General features: G+C 40.7%; 1 protein-coding gene across 1 annotated transcript in view; it reads right to left on the bottom strand.

Annotated features, from left to right (window-relative positions):
• Window positions 1–21,393, bottom strand: part of PRKAR1B (protein kinase, cAMP-dependent, regulatory, type I, beta) — a 100,182-nt gene that overhangs the window by 12,987 nt on the left and 65,802 nt on the right. Inside the window, exons 6-8 of the mRNA XM_009320004.1 lie at window positions 20,502–20,660; window positions 11,474–11,534; window positions 7,778–7,899 (exon numbers count right to left, since the gene is read on the bottom strand). Coding sequence (XP_009318279.1) covers window positions 7,778–7,899; window positions 11,474–11,534; window positions 20,502–20,660 — 342 coding nt within the window. The remainder of the gene's footprint in view (window positions 1–7,777; window positions 7,900–11,473; window positions 11,535–20,501; window positions 20,661–21,393) is intronic.

A 21,393-nucleotide genomic window follows, 5' to 3' on the forward strand; every position in this document is an offset into this window, starting at 1 on the left:
CTCCTACACAAGTTGTCATGTCAAAAGTGAACTGGGGAAACATTCATACACATTTTTTTGCGCTGGGTATAGCATGTGCAAAAGAGAGGTTATGAAAACTACTTTTAAGCCTTTGAGAATAGTATGGCTACGCTGCATCCTCCCGCTGGTTTGGATTCAAGACCTAAGTTTACCAACATCCCAGTGACACAGAGTAACACAGCACGTCCTGCATGTACCTCATGATGCTGGCATAAGCAATGTTCTCAGTCGCAATGTCCTGGAAGACCACTAGCATATCACTCCTCAGCTGCCATTTTAGCCCTTTGGGACTGCTGATAGCATCATTCCTGGGACGGCTTTTATGTTACAGCTAAAGATCAGCAGTTCTAGAGCTACTTTCCAAGAGAAGACAAATCCTTTGAACTATATAGCCAAAGACACTGCAAATATTCCTTTAGCCAGTAAATAATCTTGGATTTTTATTATTTGCCAACCTTCAATTTATGAAAGACTTTTATACAAAAACAAGGGAAGAAATAAACAAATTTCAGTCAGCAATACAAAGTGCAAGTGACTTCCACATAACCTGCAGTTAGAAAAATAACACCCATCATTTTTGGGTGGTAAAATTTAACATAAAGGCAAAAGGATGGTCAGTTGATGTATTAGCCTGGGATTCTGTCCATAGGGCTAACACTGCTTCTCTGCCTTAGACCTTCTGTGAGCGAAATCATGAAGGTCCAGCCCTTCAAGGGCTTCAGACCACAACATGCAACATGGAGGTTGCTTCAAGCACCTCATCACACAGGTGTAGTGAGGATAAACCCCATGAAGTTCATGAGATGTTCATGTAAGACAGATAAGTAGCTAAGATAAAATGAGCTGGTTAAAAGGTTACCTATACTATATACCACAGTCATTACGACTCTCAAAATTATGTGGTCATACTCCATGGATATGCCAATCCAGGTGAGAATTTTTTTCCATAACAAAATACTGGCTGCGTACATTGCTTTTACATTGGTTTCCTACCCATCAGACTTCTTTTTAAAAAAGCTTTATTTTCATAATATAAAAGCTAGACAATCTTCATGGTGTTGGAGAAGCATGATGCAACAGGACTTAATTCTGATTGTGGACTCAAGATTGAGTCATGACTGGGTTTGACAGTATTTTTTTAACTGTACATTTTTAAACTATTATACATTATTCTCCAGTCTCTGGGTTCATAGCAACTCACAGAATTTACATACAGTTGTCCTGGTTTCTGCCACAAACGAGGAACAAAATCTGCAAAGTTCTAAAATAGACTAGAAATATTGCCTAATCTGAAGTTTCAAAAAATTGTTAAGAAAATGCTCCATCGTACACCACTTCTGAGGTTTCAGATTTTGCAGAATTTACCATAGGTGACTGCATTGCGGTGGTTATTAGTGGGGCTGGAGAAAGACTTGGAAGGAAGGGCCAAAAGCGGCAGTCACTGAGAGGTCCTCCATGGCTGGCGGGAAGAAGAAGGGGAGCAGCCAGTTGCTTCCTATGAAACACTGTCCCTTTCTGACAGAGGATAGATGAGGATACGCTCAAGATTGCATGTATATGGATATTGCATGTGTGTGCAGCCCGATCCACTGCCCATGGAAGTCAAAGTTGAACTGAGTTTAACAAGAGCTGAACTAAGCTGATGTTTTAGTCCCTTTGACTCAGCAAAATACTTCACCTCCGTCCCTAGTCAGGATGGGACCCAATCACACACCTAACTTTCAACCTTTGATGTCAGCTGGCCACTAAAAATGCCATCCTGAACACAGATGAACTTTGAAGCAGGGCCAATGGAAATGCTGTTGCTCCAGCACAAGTAGGTGATATCAAGAAAATTGAATCTGCCTTTCCTGTATGAGCTCTATGGGAAACAATGTCTGCAGTTAAAAATAAGTAAAGTACAGCGCCCTCAGTGACTGCTGGCTGTGTTTATTCGGTATATTTTGTTTATTAGGTATATTAGGAGTTGCTGTAGACTGCCTTTGACAAACATTTTCGGTATCAACAAAATCCTGGTAACACTAAGCAGTTCGGATTGTAGCCTTTGAAATGCCTTTTCTAGACAACATTCATCTTCCTAATTAATAATTAATCACACTGTGTTTTTAAAGAGATTATCAGGTGTGATAGCAGAGTGTGCCTAAGGCAGTGACTTCATTAACCATACGGACGAAGTTTACTTTGTAGTTCTCCTGCCTGTCGCAGGGGTAGGAGCCAAAGGGGTCTCTCTTAGGTTAGAAAGTCACAGAGCAACAATTTAGAGCAGGAAACAATTGGCCTATTATTTTTCTTTTTTCTTTTCCTTCTTAAGGAGCTTTTAAATCATAAATCTTCAGATGCTTGTTGTGCAATTCAAGACTCAAGTCGACTTTTCCTACAGAAAGGCCCAATTCTGTGAAGAACGGAGCGCCCTTCTGAGTTAGACTGAGGACCTTCCTCTGTTGGTGCACGTTACCATGGTAGGAAGAGTTTACAAACACTGTTCCACCTAACAAGGCTTTGAACTGCATTTGTGCAGAGACGCTCCATAGCGTGCCAAGAGTGTCAGCGGGGCTGGAAACACTGATTTCACCTACAGGACTGTATCTCAAGTACACTCTCAGCAAGAACTCGCAGCGGATCCTGCCCAGACTGGACCAGTTTGTGGCCCTGACTTGAAATGTCAACAGCAGCATGAAAGCTAGCAGCCCCCCGAGGATTACAGGACTGCTTTCAATGTAATCAGCCAAGAATAGTGCTGGACAAATAACCATTACCAACTAATTTTATTTGTTTTTGTCAATCGGGCAGCTCTATGCATTAATTCTGGAAGGATTTCTGCACTATCAATGAAAATGTTTCTCTTATTTGCCAGTTTTGCTATTCCCATTGCCTGGTTTTAGCACTGACAGATACTTTTCCCATTAAGCTTTTGCTCACCTTTATGAAGTGTCATTAGGACTATGGGGAAACGGGGAGGGTAACGTTCTGTCCGCAGACTAGACTGATAATACAGGTGAGGCTGAAAATCAGATGCCCTGACTCTGCCTCCTCTCTAACCAGCAGGATAATAACAAAGAACACAAATCCCCAGCTTTTCTGAAGTGCTTTTCACAAAGGAGTTGCAGAGGAGGGTGCAACCTGTACCCCCTGTAACTTAGCACTAATCTACAATTAAATACACTAGTTTTTAAAGTTAAAAACAAAAATCTAATGTGAAACTACTTGATACAATGGGTCCATTTCTCCTTGAATTTTCTCCTGTGAATTATCTTCTATTTTTAGGTCTTTTATTTTTAGGCTGCTGCATGCTATTGCTGGGCAACTCGACCAACTATTAATTGGAAATGTTTTGCTTCTCATGCAGTTTTATTTCTTTGCTTTCTGCACCACTTAAACCAAACTGTCCTCCGAGGAGACGAGAGGCTACGGAGAGCACATTTAAAGGACAGTTACAAGCTGTGCTCTTTGGGCGCAGTGTGGCACTATTATAAACCTTTTGCTGTTCCCTCCTCCTACACCTGCGTAAGTTTGTGTCTGTGCATGCATTTTTCTTAAGCCATGTCAAACTTTATGGAGTATTAGGGCCATATGGCAGCAGTTCAGCAAGCTCTCAGTATGCAGCTGAGATTACAAGGCTCCCTGAGCACAGTCGGTGGAGTCCCGTGACAATATCCGTGTGCCGTATATGGTGCTCGGTCGTGTCAAGTAGATCCAAATGATCTGACATGGGGTGGGGTGGGAGCCGGAAAACCCAGCAGGGCACTTCACGGCTGCAGGTCCCCGCATTTTTGACAGCTGCGTTACGCACTTTCTTCGAGGTGCTGTGCCACTCAGCCAAGTTCGAAGCTGAACTTAGGAGAGTGGTACATGATCATAACCGCTATTTTTAATACTATTGTCACTACCTTTCTCAGTAACCTAGACAACAGCAAAAACCTCATTTCTTTCTGGTTCCAGAGCACTACTACACTAGTTTGAACTACTGTTCGAACTGAAGTCAGTGGCAAAGCACGAGTCGGGAATAAAATCAGCCCCCGTTCAACTGGCATTTCATTTAAAGGGACTTAACATTTGCTGGGATGTTTAACTCTGCAAAGCTCACATGCCTTTGCAAGCTACCACTTTAAAATGCTAGCTAAAAATATTTGTGTTATCTGAAGTCAGATGAATAAATCCTCCCTACTGCTGGGTACACAGTGTGGCAGTGTACAATACAACTGCAAATTTATTTGTTAGAAACTGTACATCTGTTATGATTTACGCTTGCCAAAATGTAATTCTTTATGGCAACAATTGTTTCATGGTGCTTAAAGTTTTTCACCTCTGTGCCAGGAATCTCATATGGGATAATTCCATGACCTTGGAATCCAGCAGATACATTCCACATCTGTCTGGTCTGGGAAAGCCCGAGTTTGTTGTGTGAAAACCAGAGTGGGAAAATAAGACCTGGAAATATCTGAAAATACAGAAACTGCAGGGCTGCTTCTTTTTTTCTTTTTTTTTTAATTACCAGCTTCAAGTGCAGTAAATCAATCTCACAGAAGCAGTTACTTTGCTTTTGTAGCAGACATTCACTTCTGATCCTATCTTCAAATTAAGGAGTATGGTATAAACATTAAAATAATTCTATCATCTCTGGAAAAAATCACAGCCTTTAAATATTAAAACTCAATCTTGTTGAAGGCTGCTTGAGATTTAAATGGAAAAGCACCCAACCTACTGCAAGTAAACATCTTGCTGGTGCCTGTGAAGATTTAGGATGGCAGAAAAACTGTAGCTGTCCTGGAATCTCAGGGTAATACTTTTCTCATTAGACTTCTTAACAAAAAATGAACCATAAACAGCGTTGTGAACAGTGAACTTAAAAAGCCCTGGTTTCCTGTGACTTTTCTGTTTTTCTAATAATTTGGCTGAGCTCCTGCTGCAGCCCTGCTCTCCATGGGGCACTGTAGCATTTTTATGCATACAGCCTGCACCTCAGTAACCTGCATCCTGCTACAATCTGTGCAACACTGGAGATAGGACAGTAGACAGAAAGCCGTGGAAAAAAGGTTATACCAAGAAAAAAGGAGAAAAGGTGAATGTACTTGCTTGACAGAAGGGGGAGACTAAATATTCTTGTCCATACTAACCAGGATGATATCCTGGTTTAAAGCAGGAATTGCTGTTCTGATCATCACCTAGGCTAGAAGTCTCCCTTTCAAAAGGGTTTAATGGTTGCACTTCAGCCTGCAAATCCTAAAGGTGTCAATTCACTTGTAGGTGATGTCCTTCTGCAGGACCAATATACTTAAAAGATGGTATCCCAAAGGGGCGTTGCATAGGAATGCAGCGTTGCAGGCTAACCAGAAATGAATGATTAATTTATGACGTTCATACAAAACTGTGCTAACAATTTTAAATCCATGTGGGAGTCTTGGGTGCCTTAGAGAACCTTTTTATGATAGCAGTCACAAGATCCCACTTGGAACCCATATTTGTGATGCTGGTGCACCACAGCTTTGCAAATTGGTAACTGATTTGTCTAAGGCATGCCATGAATGACACGGTTTATAATAAATGAGTACCTTGCCCAAAAATTGTGTGGCAAAGTTTAGCTTTGTACTACTGGACATACTGTACTCCAAAGGAGGCTGCATTTCGGTGATATATGAAATGGTTTCTGCATATATAGCAGCCAAACAAGTTGGCTGCATTTTGGGTGTTTTGGATTATAAGGCCACGAACATCAAAAAACATATGAAAGAAGCTAATGACTTTTCAACATATTGTGACAACAAACCAGCCAAAACTACTTTCAACCAGTTTGTAGAATAATGTGTTCCTGGCGGCTCGCATCAACTCTCCTGCAGAAAAGTTTAACATCAAAGATGTAAACTCATGTGAAATCAGGATTAAAATACAAATCTTAAACTATGTGTGAGCGGGCACAAATACTACTGCAGCGCAAGAAACAGTTGATACTGGATGTTCATTCTTTAATGTAGAAAAATATAGGCAATTTCCAAACTGAGAAACTATGTTAGATTTATAGTGGAAGGGTGAGGTGAGCAGATACTTTATGATTATGCAGTATGCAGGGTTAATACTTTTCTACCCATTCAAGTCGTAACAGCTGTTCCATCAAGAGGGGGAAAATAAAGGCCCTTGGTAATTCTTAAGCAAGCTGCCAATTTTCCACATGGGATTTGATGGCTAAGAAAATTAGGTTTTCCTAGTCTCATGCTGCTGCAAGGAATAACAGCACACTTAGCAACACTAGTAGAAATAAAAATTTCCTATTTCTGAAAAAAAGTTATATTTCCTAAATTTTTCTTACATACTAAATATCTTATTAACAAAAAGAAATCCCTATCTAATATCTAGTCTCTTTTATTCTGACACTAGTGTTTTGAAGGGGCACTACGTGTCACATATGTAAAGTTCTTTAAGTGTCTAACTGTGTGATATACAGGTGCAGTTGTCTGCACTGACAATTCTGTGAGCATCAGAAGAGAAACTATGTTCATAAATCAAATACATATTTCCAACACTCAAGAGGAAAGAAGGATGGAATTTTAAGTGTCAGATATTGATAATGAACCAAATTCTGGCCGCCTTGGCAGAGGCACCTGTCCAAAAATCCACAGATAAGGAGCAATTAAAGAAAAACCTGTTGGCCTCTAAGCCATTTGCAATGGGCGCTGTACAAGCCCTTTATCACCTGAGCGGGGCAGGGTCTCTTTCCTCCTAAATCACATCACAACACAGCAGCCTGATGGAGCCAGAGATGTGTTCTGCGTACATACAACTGGATCCAAAGGCATCACAATGATACCAGCTTCCTTACATCCATCTGACCCTCCTTCTACCACAGTGAAGGATTGAGATTACCTCCTAGCTCCTGTGCCACCACTGCCTTATTGCTGGTCATGTAACATCTGGCCTGGGATGGGTGGCTTGAACTGTCACCACACAGCTGTATGTTGATCATTCCATCTATAGATTTGTGTATGAACACTCACAGTTGGTATTGAAAAGCTCCTACTTCAATACATATACAATCAGATCCTAATGCTGTCTTGTTATTCTTAGTCTGAGTCTCTCTAATGCCTTTTTATAACTTGTTATATCACAGCGCCTAGGTATTTGTATGAGATACCAAGGATCCAAATATTTATGTCAGACAGGGAGGAAAAACCCCGTCAGCATCTGTTTGCAGAAGTGAGATGGTGGAACTGAAGTGTCAGATAATCTCCCAAAAAGATGTCAGCGTTTTCAGCTGCCTAATAGATCTGTCTGCCTGTGTGAGAGTAAACAAGAAAGTGGCTCAGCCATTTGGACTGAGTTTAAGGCAAAACAAAGAACAAATGATCCATTTTCAGATCAGGTCTCCTGTTCCAGTTTACAGATGTCAGTTTGTGATTTCCCCTATAAGTCCCTTTGGGAACAATGATCAATGCACTGTGTGGCTGGCCAGCCTTGTTAAAGTATTGGCAATTTAGACAAGGAAAATCTCATGTAGAAAACAAACCTTCAAACAGTAAAGACACTAGACACACCTCAAAATTCCTCTGCGTTTTCAATGTACTGGAAATTAGGGATCATCCCACTTAAGACAGTTCCATGGAACTGTTGTCTGAATTCATTTGAATTTAGAGCCATTCTCCTGGTTTGAGTGGAGTTAGTTCAGATTTATGCTGAAGTAAGAGATTAAACCGGACCCAAATGTCTTTAATACAAAGTCTTGATCTTTAACAGGAAATGACAGAGCTGATCAGGGTGCCAACCTTACCTCTGTAATAATGAAGAAGTCATCACCGGGCTCTCCCTGCACAACAATTTTTTCTCCATCTTCAAACTGGACAGGTTCCAGCGCATCAGCCACTGTCAGCCGCTCCCATTTGTCCAGGGACTCTAAAATATTGAAGATCATAAAGCTTTATTATAAAAAGACTCTAACTTTGGCTGAAGATTTGTATCTAAACCGACAGCTCTGCTATGCCTGGTTCTGTTATAAAAGAAACACTTCTTTCATCCAGGCACTTTGCACGAACCTCCAGTTGGGAAACGTGAATGTATTTATTCATTGTGTCTTAGACTTTAGTAATCACCCAGATAATAATCTTAAAAGTTGGACAGGAAAAGTTGGCTCCAGTTCCCTATGCCTGTGATCTGATCTGCACTGCCCTGATGCTGCAGCGGATTGGAGCAGCCTAGGAGCTGTTTGGAGATACCAGCGATACGGGAGCGCCAAGATCCTCTCTTACCACATCCTACACCAGATGTCAGAACAAGTCCTCCTGTCTTTTCATCAGAGTTGCTCTCAGCTGGTTACCGATGGCCCGCTAGATAAGCGATGCAAAAATGCCGATCTAAAAGACGACTCTTCCCCCGTGGGTGAGACCACGCACCGCTGAAGCCAAGGGCAAGACCCTGCTAGCATGGGTGGCAGTGGGACCAGAGGCTCAGTATGGATGTGCGAAGTGGCACCTCTGTTTCATTTGCCAGTGGGATAGCTTACAAAGTGTTTTTCTTTTCACTCCCCCACTTAGAGAGAAAAGTTCTAAAACGTCAAAGTAAACTTCAGTAAGAAAGTATTACCGGTCTGTTTTATGAGTAATGGAGCAATACAGCCTGGTTCCTGTGCCTTTGTGTCCCATCACCCACCTGCAGCTGCCACAAATTCCCTGGCAAACCTACATGGCAAAAGACAGCCTGCACAGTGGCTAGTCCAGGGCTGCTCACCGTCCCGCTGCCTTCCTCCGCCTGCATTTGCTAAGGGATGAATTTTACCCGTCCTGCCTTCGGGGAGAGATGGGGTGCCAACCTGTGTCTCTCTCCTCTACCCGGTTGCATGAGAATTCAAGACAATGAATTGTACTTGAACTTCTGTACTTTTATCAGATTTGATTGAAAGAAGTGACAGGTTTAAAAGTTATTAAAAGAAACAGATAATACAATGATACAACCTTCACTGCCTCAAAAAGCTGGGCTAAAATTCATGTACTAGAGCTCTGCTGATTCTTACTTATTATGAATTATTGAACTATGGTAAGTCAAGACACAGCTCCTGACACCAAGATTAGAGCTGGGCTGTTCTCTCAGACTCTAGTTTTCCCATTTTGTTCAAAATATTGCTTAGAAGTATTGTGTGAGGGTGAAAGAGTTGTTCTTTGAAAGTTAAAAAGCCTTTTGGCTGAGCTCAGACGTGCACACTGAGTCTGGTAACAAAACCAGATCGAAGTGATCAATGCACCAAAGGTAAGTTTTGAGTTGCCTGACACAACTAAGTCTTCGTGGTTTTATGCCACTTTCTGTTGCTGTTTGGGAAATGATTACTTCTAATATTTTCCCCACCTATAATCACTAATGCACTTTCCTGGTGTATTTGTGGCTTTTGCTGCAGAAGCATTAATATCAAAGACCAAGCCCATATTGTCAATTCAACATTCAAAAAGTGCTCTGTTTGGCTAAAAATAGGCGTAAAACTCTTTCATACAGGCTAGAGTAGACTTTTTCATTTAAAAAAAAAAAAGAACTCGGTAATTAACAATGAAAAGAAAGAGTCTCTTGAAACTTATTCTTCAGTTGGCTTTATGAAAAATTCAAAGCTAATTCTAACTGTAGTCACGAAGTGTCTCTCTTTTGTCTAAGGGAATTGTACCACTACAAATACATTGGTTAACGGTTCTTGCAAATAGAGCATTATATAGAAGATTGTACATGATAAAACTAAAGTTTTAGTTGCAGAGTTAAAGTCAAGCATCAAATGAAATAGGCCATATGCAATTTTTTGCAATTTCTAAATTGTACGTATCAATTCATGGCTTTACATTTAATTAAACTCCAGAAGAAAGATTTTAAACAATTAGTTTTCTCATATCTTGTTCACTACACTATAAGCAGCTACTGATAATCTAAAAAATCCTTAGATTTAAAAAAAAAAAATTGCTCTTACAGTTATATGTCTAGCTACAGACACTACGCAAGCCTTGAAAAAATATATATCAGAAGCAGGTAGAGGTTTTTCCACCACGAAATCACTGAGCTCTGACCACATTAAGGCATGAAGTGAAGTTGACTTCTCAGTGCTGTGCTGAGATTTCTAAAATACCCCTCTGTTTCCCAGCTGTCATCTACTTTTTAGACATGTGAAATAGATCCTTATACATTTCACCTAAATTCCTGACGCTCCTGAAATGATGCGTTATTTTGTCTGGTGCTTTGCCATACTTAAAAATGGTTCAAATCTTGAAGTCCTACCTCATTTTTTACTGAGATTGAAAAGCCATACTACGAACTAGGATATAATTATATTGCAAACCGCATGTTTAAGGAAGCGCATCTTTGAATAACCTTTCTACTCTGAAATTGTTTTGAGATGTCTCATTGTTGTAATTGCTTCTCATTAGTGCAGGTGCAGAATCCTTTTTTCTTTAAATACTCATTGTAATTTGGTATAATTTGTGCTCTTAATTTAGGAAGATTTAAATTAAGCATAAAATAAGGCATTTAAATGATGAAAACTTCATTAGTAAGTGAGCAATGTACTTGTCCTTACTTTAAGTACACAAATGTAATTGAAAATTTCATGCATAGCACCTCACAGAAGTTCAAGTATATTTTCACTAAGACTCTCATATTTCAGGTAAATAAGCTCAAGTGGCAGAGGAATACCAACAAGAAAAGAAAATTGTTTAAATAGAAATAGAAGTATTTTAATTATATAGCAAATGAACCCTGTAGTGTTTTTTTCTTTTTTTTTTTTTTTTTCCAAATAGTCCCAGCAGCAACATGATGTTTCTCCTACAGCATCAACATTTCATTGTACTGTCTAACACTGTCCTCCTTATTAGAGGCTTTTGTTCTCCTAACGGTGATTGATTGGTCAGGCATTATGGGTTTGTTGTTTTTCCTACTGAAGGCCATCAAGAACGTGTCCGAATTTCGTGGCTATCACATTAATCAAAGGGAAACAAAATCCAAGGACAAGAAGCTAAACAGATGTTTTAAGAATGTGAGACAGGGGCTGTAAAATACACAGAAGAAAAAAAAAAACAGTCTGTTTTGATTTTTGAGGGTATTTTGTTTAGTGCACATAAATACAGTATTCTCACAGGAAAAAGCTTTTCACCTGTCACCTGGAAGGACGTAACTAGACTTTGTGACAAATTCATACCTCTGCACTGCCTTCTCCTCTATCCATATGATCTCTACTGCAATAGCAGCTACCAAAAGGTTACCAGTGCATGCCTGCTCCCGTATTTAAGGAAAGATTTGCCCTTCAACAAATGTTCAGTGCATATTAAAGAATGAGAAAAACAAGTCCTAAAAAGGGCCCTTTACACTTTCATTCCTTCGGAAATGATGCAACCGTGAGACCTTCTGTTTGACCACCATTGCTTTCATCGTGCCATCAAAGACCAAAATTCATTCCGCCAACATGTATAACAGAGGAACTAACACACAAGTCCAAAGGGCAACTGACCCAAAATGGAGACCTTGCTCAGGAATTCTTCATACATCTTCCGCTTTCTCAGCGTGCTGCCCTGTTATTAAAGGAGAGAAAAAAAGGAGGTAGAACATTACACAAAGTATTTTTGTGATTTCTTCCTACAGCTGCTCTTTTTTTTTTCCATCCCCTTCCAAATCTTAAGCACAGCCAGTATAAACAGCCTAAGGCAAATGTTTCCCCATAAAATGTCTGGGCAAGTTGTATTCCTGATAAGCAAAGACAGAAGGAATCAAATTCAATCCTGGTGTAATTTCACTGACTTCACTGGTGTTACTGGACACCGTGGATGAATTGTATCCATTATTTACAGGCACTTATTTTAAAGCCAGAGTTTCATCAATTAACTGTTTAGCTAATTCAATATATATCTTGTTACCAATGAGGCCCTGCTAGAAGGCAATTTACAATTACAAAGTAGGATAAAACTTAAAATGTCCCCCTTATGGGTCCCATCCTTTTAGGTTAAAACCTCTTTAATGCTAAGAGCGTTTATCTGTAAGCCTGGTTTATATTCTGTACAGTGTTGTATGTATTGTTACTGCTGAGCAACCTATTCATATTATTATTTTAATAAGATTTAAGTGTTTTGGAGCAGACAATCCATCAATGTATATGCAGCCACCAGCACAGTCATTCCTACTCTAGTAAGATTTTATTGTGTGATAAATTACTGAGAAATCTTCTGCTTACATAGTGTTTGATCACCATAGACAGAAACCATAAGTAGCCATTCCAGCACGTGTTTTTGAAGATTTAAGTGTGAATAAATATGATGCAGTTTAACCAATACAAAAATAAGTAATTCATCTTTAACTCCTCCTGCAGTGACATAAATGACTTGAAAACCTTCCCAGGTACTCAAGAACTCCAGGGTCTTCCTTGGTACTGTGCGGTTTATTCCACACTGTTATATGACAGCCCGCATTGTTTCTGCCTGAGTAGATTCCCCGTGGATGTCGAAGGCTGCCTGGTGCCTGCTAGTCAAATCTACAAGGCCGGAGTACAGCATAAAGATGATACACTCATCTTCCGAAGAAAGGGGAAATAAAGATGGCATTCACTTATAGGCTGGGCAGAGGAGACAGAAGCAAATGTCAGTGTCTGCCACAGAAAAAGACACTTCTCTATTCCTCCTTCTCCAGGTGAGCACTGGTAAGTGCTGGAAGCAGAGGCAGAAAGTGGGGATAGACAAAGGAAAAGGAGAAGAAGCATTTTACCCTCCACTGTCAAAGCATTCAGAAATGTATGAAAGTGTGAAAATGGGAAAGGCTGGTGTACTCAAGTCCAATGATATAACTAAGAATTAAACATCGTCCCTCTTCCTACATGCATTGTGCAGGTGGGGCTTGGTCCAACGACCACCAAAGCAGTGGGAATCCTTCCACCAACGTCAACAGGCTTTGGCATCAGCAGAAGCTGCCAGGTGCTCTCCTCTGGGGACAGCTCCCATTTGCACCCCTCTCCTGGGGCCACCCCTACCCCGAAACAGCGGCAGCACCGTCAGGAGCTGCCACTCTTCCCAGGTATGTCTGGATCAGCAGCAGCACCAGCTACCGAGGTCTCCCCCTCCACACCCCGTTCATAATTTCCGAGTCTGGTGATGACAGTTCACCTCTCAGCGATAGCATCGGTAACCCTTGTCTGACCTCTCTGTCTGACAAACCTGGTTCTCAACCTCGGGGGCCCCCGAGAGCATCTGAAGTGCCAGAAAGAAAAAAAAAATGAACTTCAAACAGAGGAGGCTCTGCAAACCACGCCAGATCCTGACAGCTCGCTGCGAGACAAAGAATGGAAAACTGGTCACTGCGCAGTTGTTGCTTCCCTCCCTGCAATCGAGTGGAAATGAGACCAGCAAAATTGACAGCTGTGGAAAACCAGATTGGTGGTTTAGTTTGATGGGCTGGGGCACCCAGGGACAGATGTGGAAAATGCTTTTTAAATTACTTGCGGACACAGATGAATTTTAAGAAGCAGTAATCAGTAGCCATAAGTGACGCCTGACCACAGCTTCGAGTATTTAGAGGCACAGACAAGACCCAGGAAGGTAAGAATTGCAGGCATCCCGCCTGGCCCGGAGAGCAAGAGCCCATCACTTCCTACAGGAAAATGGGTGTGTTACATCTTGGCTAAACTAAGCCAGGGCAGCGGTACAGAATACACCGTGAAGACAAGTGCAAAAGCAAAACTGAAGTGGAAAGAATTAACTAAATGTGCTATTATAATTTTTTGTATTGTGATAGTATCTAGAACCTCAGTGGGACTCCACTTAATGCAAATATCCCATGTCTCAGAGTGATACCACAGACAAAGGTAAGGGAGAACAAGAGCCTAGGGAAGAACTAGTGGTTGAGGCTTTCCCAGCACATGCACTGAAACCCAGGGTGACCCAACTGATGGCTCATGACTCAACCTGTAGGATGGCTCCATCCAACCCTCTGTCTCTCCTGCGGGAGACAAACAACAGCCTCCAGGGTAGCATGAGCCACCCAACAGCAGAGCTTCACCCAAGGTTGCCCAGGCAGGCACAGAAGCTGCCTCTGTGTTTTCAGAGCACACGAGGCTGGATCCCGATCGGCACAACCAGATCCCAATTTCTCTTCCAGAAAGGAGAAGCTTGGCTGACCCTCATGCACATTGTTTTCACTTGAGTGTGTTTTCCTGCTCAAGCTTTCATAAGCACAGTGAGGGGATGAGATTTTGAGAGAACGGTACTCTAATATAAGCTAAAAACAACACAGCAGTAGAAATCTTACAAACAACCAAAGCATGTGCTTATTTCCATTGGTATTAATAATCTTTTCCTCCCCATGAAACAGGGAGAGAACACGCCTACTTCTCACCTTCCTTGATCAGCCTAATATTCCCCTCTCATCCCCTCCCATAGGCATAATGTCACCTCTGACTCCTGATGTCCTTTTTATACTTATTTTATGTGGTCTAGTCGCTTTACCCAAATTGTTGAGGCCGTGAGTATGAACACCATCATAACCTCTTCTACTACCCTTGAAGTCATTTCTGCAGAAGTGTCAACCTGCGAGCTCCCTGGGACATGTCCTAAGTCTGTTCTTATGCAATATTTTCATGGATCTTCTAGAAGCAGCAACAAATCAGACAGTAACGATATCTGCAGACTAGAAGATACTATGAAAGCTTGCCAGGACAGGAAAATAACAAGAAAGGACCTAGAGACATTAGAAATGGGAGTAGAAAATAATAGAATGAGCTTGTGTTTGGAAAATACAGCTAAGAAATGCAAAGAAAAAAAAATCCAAAGCACAGATGTTTGACAAACGGAAGAAGACTGGACAGTTGTAAAGCTGAAAGAGATTTACAGACAGTAGGTGAGACCCGGTTTGCAACATCAGACTGCAACAAGAATACAGCCAAAGCTATTTTGGTCTGTATACTCAAAGACATCATCCAGGAATGAAGTTTAGAGGCTCCATCTCCATGGCTCAGGTGTGACGGTGCCTGGCGTGCTACACTCTGCTGGGTACCTCTTCTCCAGAAAAGTGCTCCCAAACCAAACAGAGCCTGAAGAAATGCTAAAATACTTGGGGAGAGACGGTAAGGGATGAGCAAAAGAAATTCAGCCTGTATAGGTCAGCTCAACGCTGGGATCATGGGTATGTCATGCTCATAGCTAGCATGCATTGTTGCAAGGGTTTTAAGTAGACAGTGATAATCATCTACAGATATATGACAGAAAGAAAGGGCAATTTAGTACAGCATAACTTGACATCACTCAAAGTAATAGGAGAAAATTAAGAAAATCTAATTTAAGATTAATATCAAAAAGTTTTCCCAACTTAGGAATTATTCTCTTGCAGAAAAGTTTCCCAAGGGAAGCAGTAGAAATCTTACTGCTTGCGCCAGATAAAAACAATAGTAAATGTACATGAATAATTCTGCACTGGCAGGGTTCTTGATGGCATGTTTTAAAAAGTCTTTATTCATTCTGCTTTTTCTAACCTATTAATATCTTATTTCAATAGTCGCTGCTTCTCCCTCTCCCCCTTTCCTTTGTTCACTTTCTCCCTGGTTCTGAGCTGTCATGCACAAGCTCATCTTCTTAAAGACAGTGGTTCCCACTAACTACAAAGACTCCATATGCTAAGCTGCAGTGCTCCTCCATGAAACAGTCCCAAGGAGAAACAAGATCACTTGCATTTGCCAAATCCACCCAGAAAAGAGCTCAAAGCCAGTTTTAGGACACTTAAAAATGTAGGAAGCCCTAGGCTTAGCTTAAGCAATACACAGGCTCGGAAAAATGAATGCCCCAGAGATTATAACAGGTCTTGTTGAACAGGACTGTTGTATCTCTTTTCCAGCTGCCCCTTCTTCACTTTCCCCGTTTTCTTCCATTTTTTTTCCCACTCCTCCAGTCCAGTCTCTGTCTTTCTTCCCCTCTGCTCGCCTCTTTGCTTTATCCCTCCAGCACTCTTCATGTCTTCTTTCTTGCTCCATTCTTTCAGGTGTACAGATGGGATGGCTGGAGTTGATCAGGTCCTTCCTAGAAATTCCCACCTTCAGTAAGAAGCCAAACAAATGACTACCAAAAGAAAAAGCATGGCTCAAGTTTCAAATAAAAGAGTTATGCTGGCAGGAGGTGCCGGAATGACCTTCTGGACTGCTCCAGCCCCATTTAATCCCTGTGTAAACCTGATATTGAATGATGCTTTGGGTGTACTTTTTTACAGGAGCATGAAAGAAAGAGTCACCGTGCACATTGGCCATGAAAACAAAATAGCCCGCAAGATCCCGGTGCTACATTGCACAGATGTCAGATGGATTGCAGGCTTCGGATTCGCTTTATGTTTTGGCCATCATGCAACCCACATTTTACAGAAACACGAAGTCCTGCTGACTTATTTTGTCTGAGAGGAAAAAGGCACTTGTTAAAGAACTTGTTCTCAGGTTCAAAGCTGTGAAAAGATGGTAAAACAAAGCCAAAATAGCATAAATAAAATGAGGCGTAACATTAGGAACTGACTAACCTTGATTTGTCATGACATATCCCAATATTACAACTCACTTTCTGCAAGCAACGTTTGCAAAATAGGCAAAAAGTATTGTATCCCATGCAATTCCACTCTCAGAGCCAGGTATCTTGGACCATGAGAACTACAGGATAGTTAAAATAATCTTGAATCGAGCTGCCTTAAAGAAGAAATTACAACAAATTAATACTTCAAATTTCCTCAGTCTGGGAACTGAATTGTCTGGGGGATCAATCTGATGTTGGGATACAGACATTTGCTTCTCTGGTATTTGTGGTATTTGCTATATTTAGAATACAAATATTGTACTACCCTGGGATGTTCCCCATTCCGTGATGCTCTTGAATCCCAATTACAAAGAAGAGAGCAGCAACATTTCAGCAACTGAATTACATGAGAATCCTATGGCAAAAAATTCCTTTGCATCTCTCCCAGAAGAATGTTAAGTAAATAAATATAGAATATATACATAAATGTGTATGTGCTTGTGTGTGCACACACAGAGAACATACACATAAAAAAATTTGCAACAGAGTGAAAAGTATGCAACTCAGCACAGATAATTTTATGAAATAAATGGAACACACAGATGGACAGATAATTTGTGAGTGTACTGAGGGCGGAACACGTTAAAGTGGTTTTTTGTAATCCATCTAGTACGATGAATTTCATGGTATAATACTTTGTCAAGGACTGCAGTGAAAGCCAAGCAATTTCACTGCAAATCCTAACAAAAAGAACTATCCCAACATTTACAATCATCACAGCTGCTAAAACAAACTTGAATGTGACCTTCAAGCCATCAGGATACCTAAGCTGAGACAATGAAATATAAAGAAATATATCTGTTTTAACAAACTTCTTTTGGGACAGGCTAAATAATAAATGGATGACAAGTGTAACTAAGAGCCAGCAGGAACTTTTTGCATCAGACTTTGTCCATCCAAAAAAAGGAAAACCCAAACTCCCAAACCTCCTGAGATGCATTTTATTCATACCATAAACCAGTCAGGATCAATGAGACACATAAGTGGGGAAAACGGCACTAAGCAGAAATAAAAACTGGAAATTACTAAATGCGAAGCAAAGAACCAAAACAAAGCCTGCAAGGAGAAATGAGGTAGAGAGTCAAATGTCTCATGACAGGATAAAATCTTTTTGGCAAGTGTGGATCTGAAGGCATGATTTGCAAATAAATATTTACAACTTGAATAAAATTTCAACACTAGACTGGGAAAACATGAGGCTGGTCATGGTCGGGAAGGAATGCAGACGAAAGAAAAAACTATCTCAGGTTATGGAGGGGCTTTATCTGACTACAGGAAAAAAAACCATATCTTTGGGAGAAAAAGGTCATTGATCCCTTGGACAAAAGTATTTGCAAACAGAAAATAAAGAAAAAAAATGCTCCCTCAGTTTTAAAATCATCTTAAATGATATATTTCAAAAGATATCCTAAGCATTACTCCCTCTTATTTAAAGGCAGAAGCATTTCTACATCCAAAATATCCAGCAGCTTTCTAAAAACATAAGGTTAGAGGCTAAATGGCAAGAAACCATGTTTCTTGGACTTGAAAGGCAGCCTCTGCTGCATCTTGAAACCGAGTACTGCAAAACCAGTCGTGTAATGGTGGAGTTAGCTTCAAGTATGAAATGCAGGCACTGAAACATGATGTAATTAATTCTTGGGCTTGAGGAAATGTGCAGAGAGCCACTGTAACCTGCCCTCACACGAATGCACACAGACAGGTGTCTCATTTCACCTACAGCAAAGAAATTATCCACGCTGCACCTACAAATAAATGAAAAGACGACAGAATTCGTGTAGTCTGGATGGGTAAATTGCATTCACCATGGACAGCACTTAAAATTGGGCTTTTTCTATACCTGCAGCAATGAATTCACCATGCTACCTGAAATATTTCCTATCTAAGTATTGGGAATATTATAGTTACACTGTCTTGCTATCTAATGTAATGCAACAGACCACCAATTTTTAATGGCCCCATCTATAAAAAAACACAAGAAGAGAGGGAGGGAGAGAAAAAACCTCTGTGTTACATAAAAGGTTTCATCAACTGCAGAAACCGAGCTCACTAGGTAAAGTACAGTGGTCACTAGTTCAGAGAATATGTAAACTAATTTGAAAAGCACTTAGCACTACACTAGAATCAAATAGAAGTATATCCGTAATATTCAAGTTGTATGTATGGCTAAAGCTAGCATTAAAACACAGTCTTTTCCATTTGGAACTTTAAACCCTTTTAGTAAAATCCTGTCTTGGCATCAAATATTCATCTTCTGAAGGCTGCTATCAGATGGTAACGGACACATGACCAAACCTGAACTGCTCACAGGGTTGGATGATATTAGGTACCACTACTTTCATCAATGCTAAAACTGAAATTACCTCTAGGCTACAAGGCCTGTGGATCTGTCCCTTCAATTCTTTAGTAGCAAGGTTACAAGCAGCTGTCAAAAGCTATGCTTAAAAAAACAAGGAATATGTGGCTTGTCCTGACGCTTATTTCCCTCCTACATTCCTTCTCTTTTATACCTTGGATTCTTCCTTGCAGCACGCAGGTTCATCGCACCAGTTATCCCAGACACCCTTCCATTGCATCCGTGTAGGACATGGGACAAATAAGTTGAGGGTGCCTCTTAAATCTGTTAGAAAGTTCTCCTGCTCTATGGTTTAGAAGTACCTTGCAGAAAGGTCTCAGTTACTACTGCCTGCTTCCCCGTACTGGGAAGCATCCAAAAACTATTCATCCTGCTTATCCACAAGAGAGAAGACTGTATGCTTCTCGTCATTATTGCTCTATTTTGTCTTGGAGTGATCAGGCTGCATATTTTGGGATAGAGTATATTTCTATCAGATGTACTCTCCTAGATGTCAGTGTGATGTTCGTTTATGTGATACAGAACCCAGTCCATGAAATAGAGTGAAAACCAGCAACGTTTCATACAGACATCCAACAGCCATCACACAGTATAAAGATCACTCTTACACTCTGTTGCTTAAGAACTAATCATTTAAGTGTAAAATCTACTCAATTCTTTTGCTAATTTTTCTGTTATCCATGACATCTACTGGAAATACAGATGATCTCAAAATGCACACTCCTTTATTCTGAGAGCATAGCGTAATTCCCTTCAGATCAGAATGAAACAATGCAGCTTTTAGAGACAAGCCCTATTGAGAAAGAAGCTTTACATAGAGTTATCTGTCTGTTAATTATCAAAAAGAAAGGAATATTTTATGGAGAAGGAAAAGATATGCACGTGGACATCGGAAACAAACTCATTAAAAAAAAAGTTAAGACGCTGCTAAAGTTAATTATCTGTCAAAGTTTCCATTATAAACTCACCACCTGAGAAACAACAACAAATCCATAAGCTAGCACACGCCCCAGGTGCCCAGAAGGTCTGTTGAGCTTTGCTGCAGAGATCAGGGAGTTTGAAAGGAGCAGAGCAACGAATCATTAGCAGGGACGCTGCAGCTACCATCCTATGATACATGTGGCTGTGTGCTGGCTAACGAAGATGGAGGGCACAGTCCAACCGAGACTTTTTTTTTTTTTGTGGAGCTGGATTTGCCTTGTATTGCCTGCCTTGAAGCGTATAATACAAGTTCAGACAAAGACCTCAGAGGCAAGGGAAGACATTTTGAGGTTCATGATGAGAAGGAGAGGATTTGCATAGCTTTGGTGGGTAACAGAGGCCTCCTGAGGTTTTCATTCATGTATAATAGTTATGAATAACATTAATCAACTGCATTTCTGACTCAGCATCTTTCTGCTGAATCTTGTCCCCTTTTCCTTCAGTTCCCTTAATTTAGTTACTCAATGTTATTGTCATGTCCTCTCTCTTTTATGTAGCAACACCGACCGTGCAGCCTTCTATCATCAGTGTACTCTGAACACAGAACAGAAGTGCTGGTATTACAAGAGAAAGTAAAATTATCAACTCCATAAACAAGCCCTTCTCCATAAACTTACCATTAAAATGCGTCTGTAGCTGTCTCTATCGATGCCCCAGAGCTTGAGATCTGTCTTGGCCTTGACAGTGGCGGCCCGGGGGGTTCCATAGATCAATGCCAGTTCCCCGAAGCTGCCTCCTTCTCCGATGCTGGTGACCCACTCCCCGTTGACATAAACCTACCACAGCACAAGACAAAATGAGAAGCAAAACCAGTTTGGGGACTCAGTTGCAGTTTTCGTCCTGCTGCCAGTTACCTAAAAAGCTATTAGTAATTTCCTTTCTAATCGCCAATGCTGGGGGGACAGAAGGAAAACAAGAGCCTAACAGTTTCCGCAGTTGGTCCCCAAAGAGGGCAACAACCCGCTTTGTGGATAGAATTTCAAGTTGTCTTGCTTCAGTACAATGACTGTATTTACTCTCCGAGTTTTCAGCTCCTGTGGTTAACTGGCATCGTGTTTTCCCTCTTGTGTTCAAGGCTCAGACAATCAACAAGCAGAACTGTCACAACTTTGGCTTTTTATTAGCACTGTCAAACTTGAAAGGAAGGAGATTTGTTGATATGTGTAATGAGGTTTGCTGAAAAGCACCATGGCCATGAAACGAAAAACACTCAAAACAGGGAAACATCTTTTGAAAAGGAACATTTTATTCTTCCCTAAGCCTAGTGCCTCCAACAACCATTTAAATATAACTATTGAGATCTGTTTCTCCCTTAGGGAAGACTAGTAAGTGCTTTGGACTTGAGAAGCTATAGGCAGAATTATCCTTTGTCTTTAACATCAGCTCTACAGAAGCAGTATTTGACCCACATCGTATTTAGGTAACATATCCTCTCGAAACACAGTATGGATCGACACCACTACCACAGTATTTTTCCTGGATGACATCTAATCTGAGAAGAATTCCTAC

This window comes from Pygoscelis adeliae, unplaced genomic scaffold, assembly GCF_000699105.1.
Source record: "Pygoscelis adeliae isolate BGI_AS28 unplaced genomic scaffold, ASM69910v1 Scaffold242, whole genome shotgun sequence".
NCBI lineage: Eukaryota > Metazoa > Chordata > Aves > Sphenisciformes > Spheniscidae > Pygoscelis > Pygoscelis adeliae.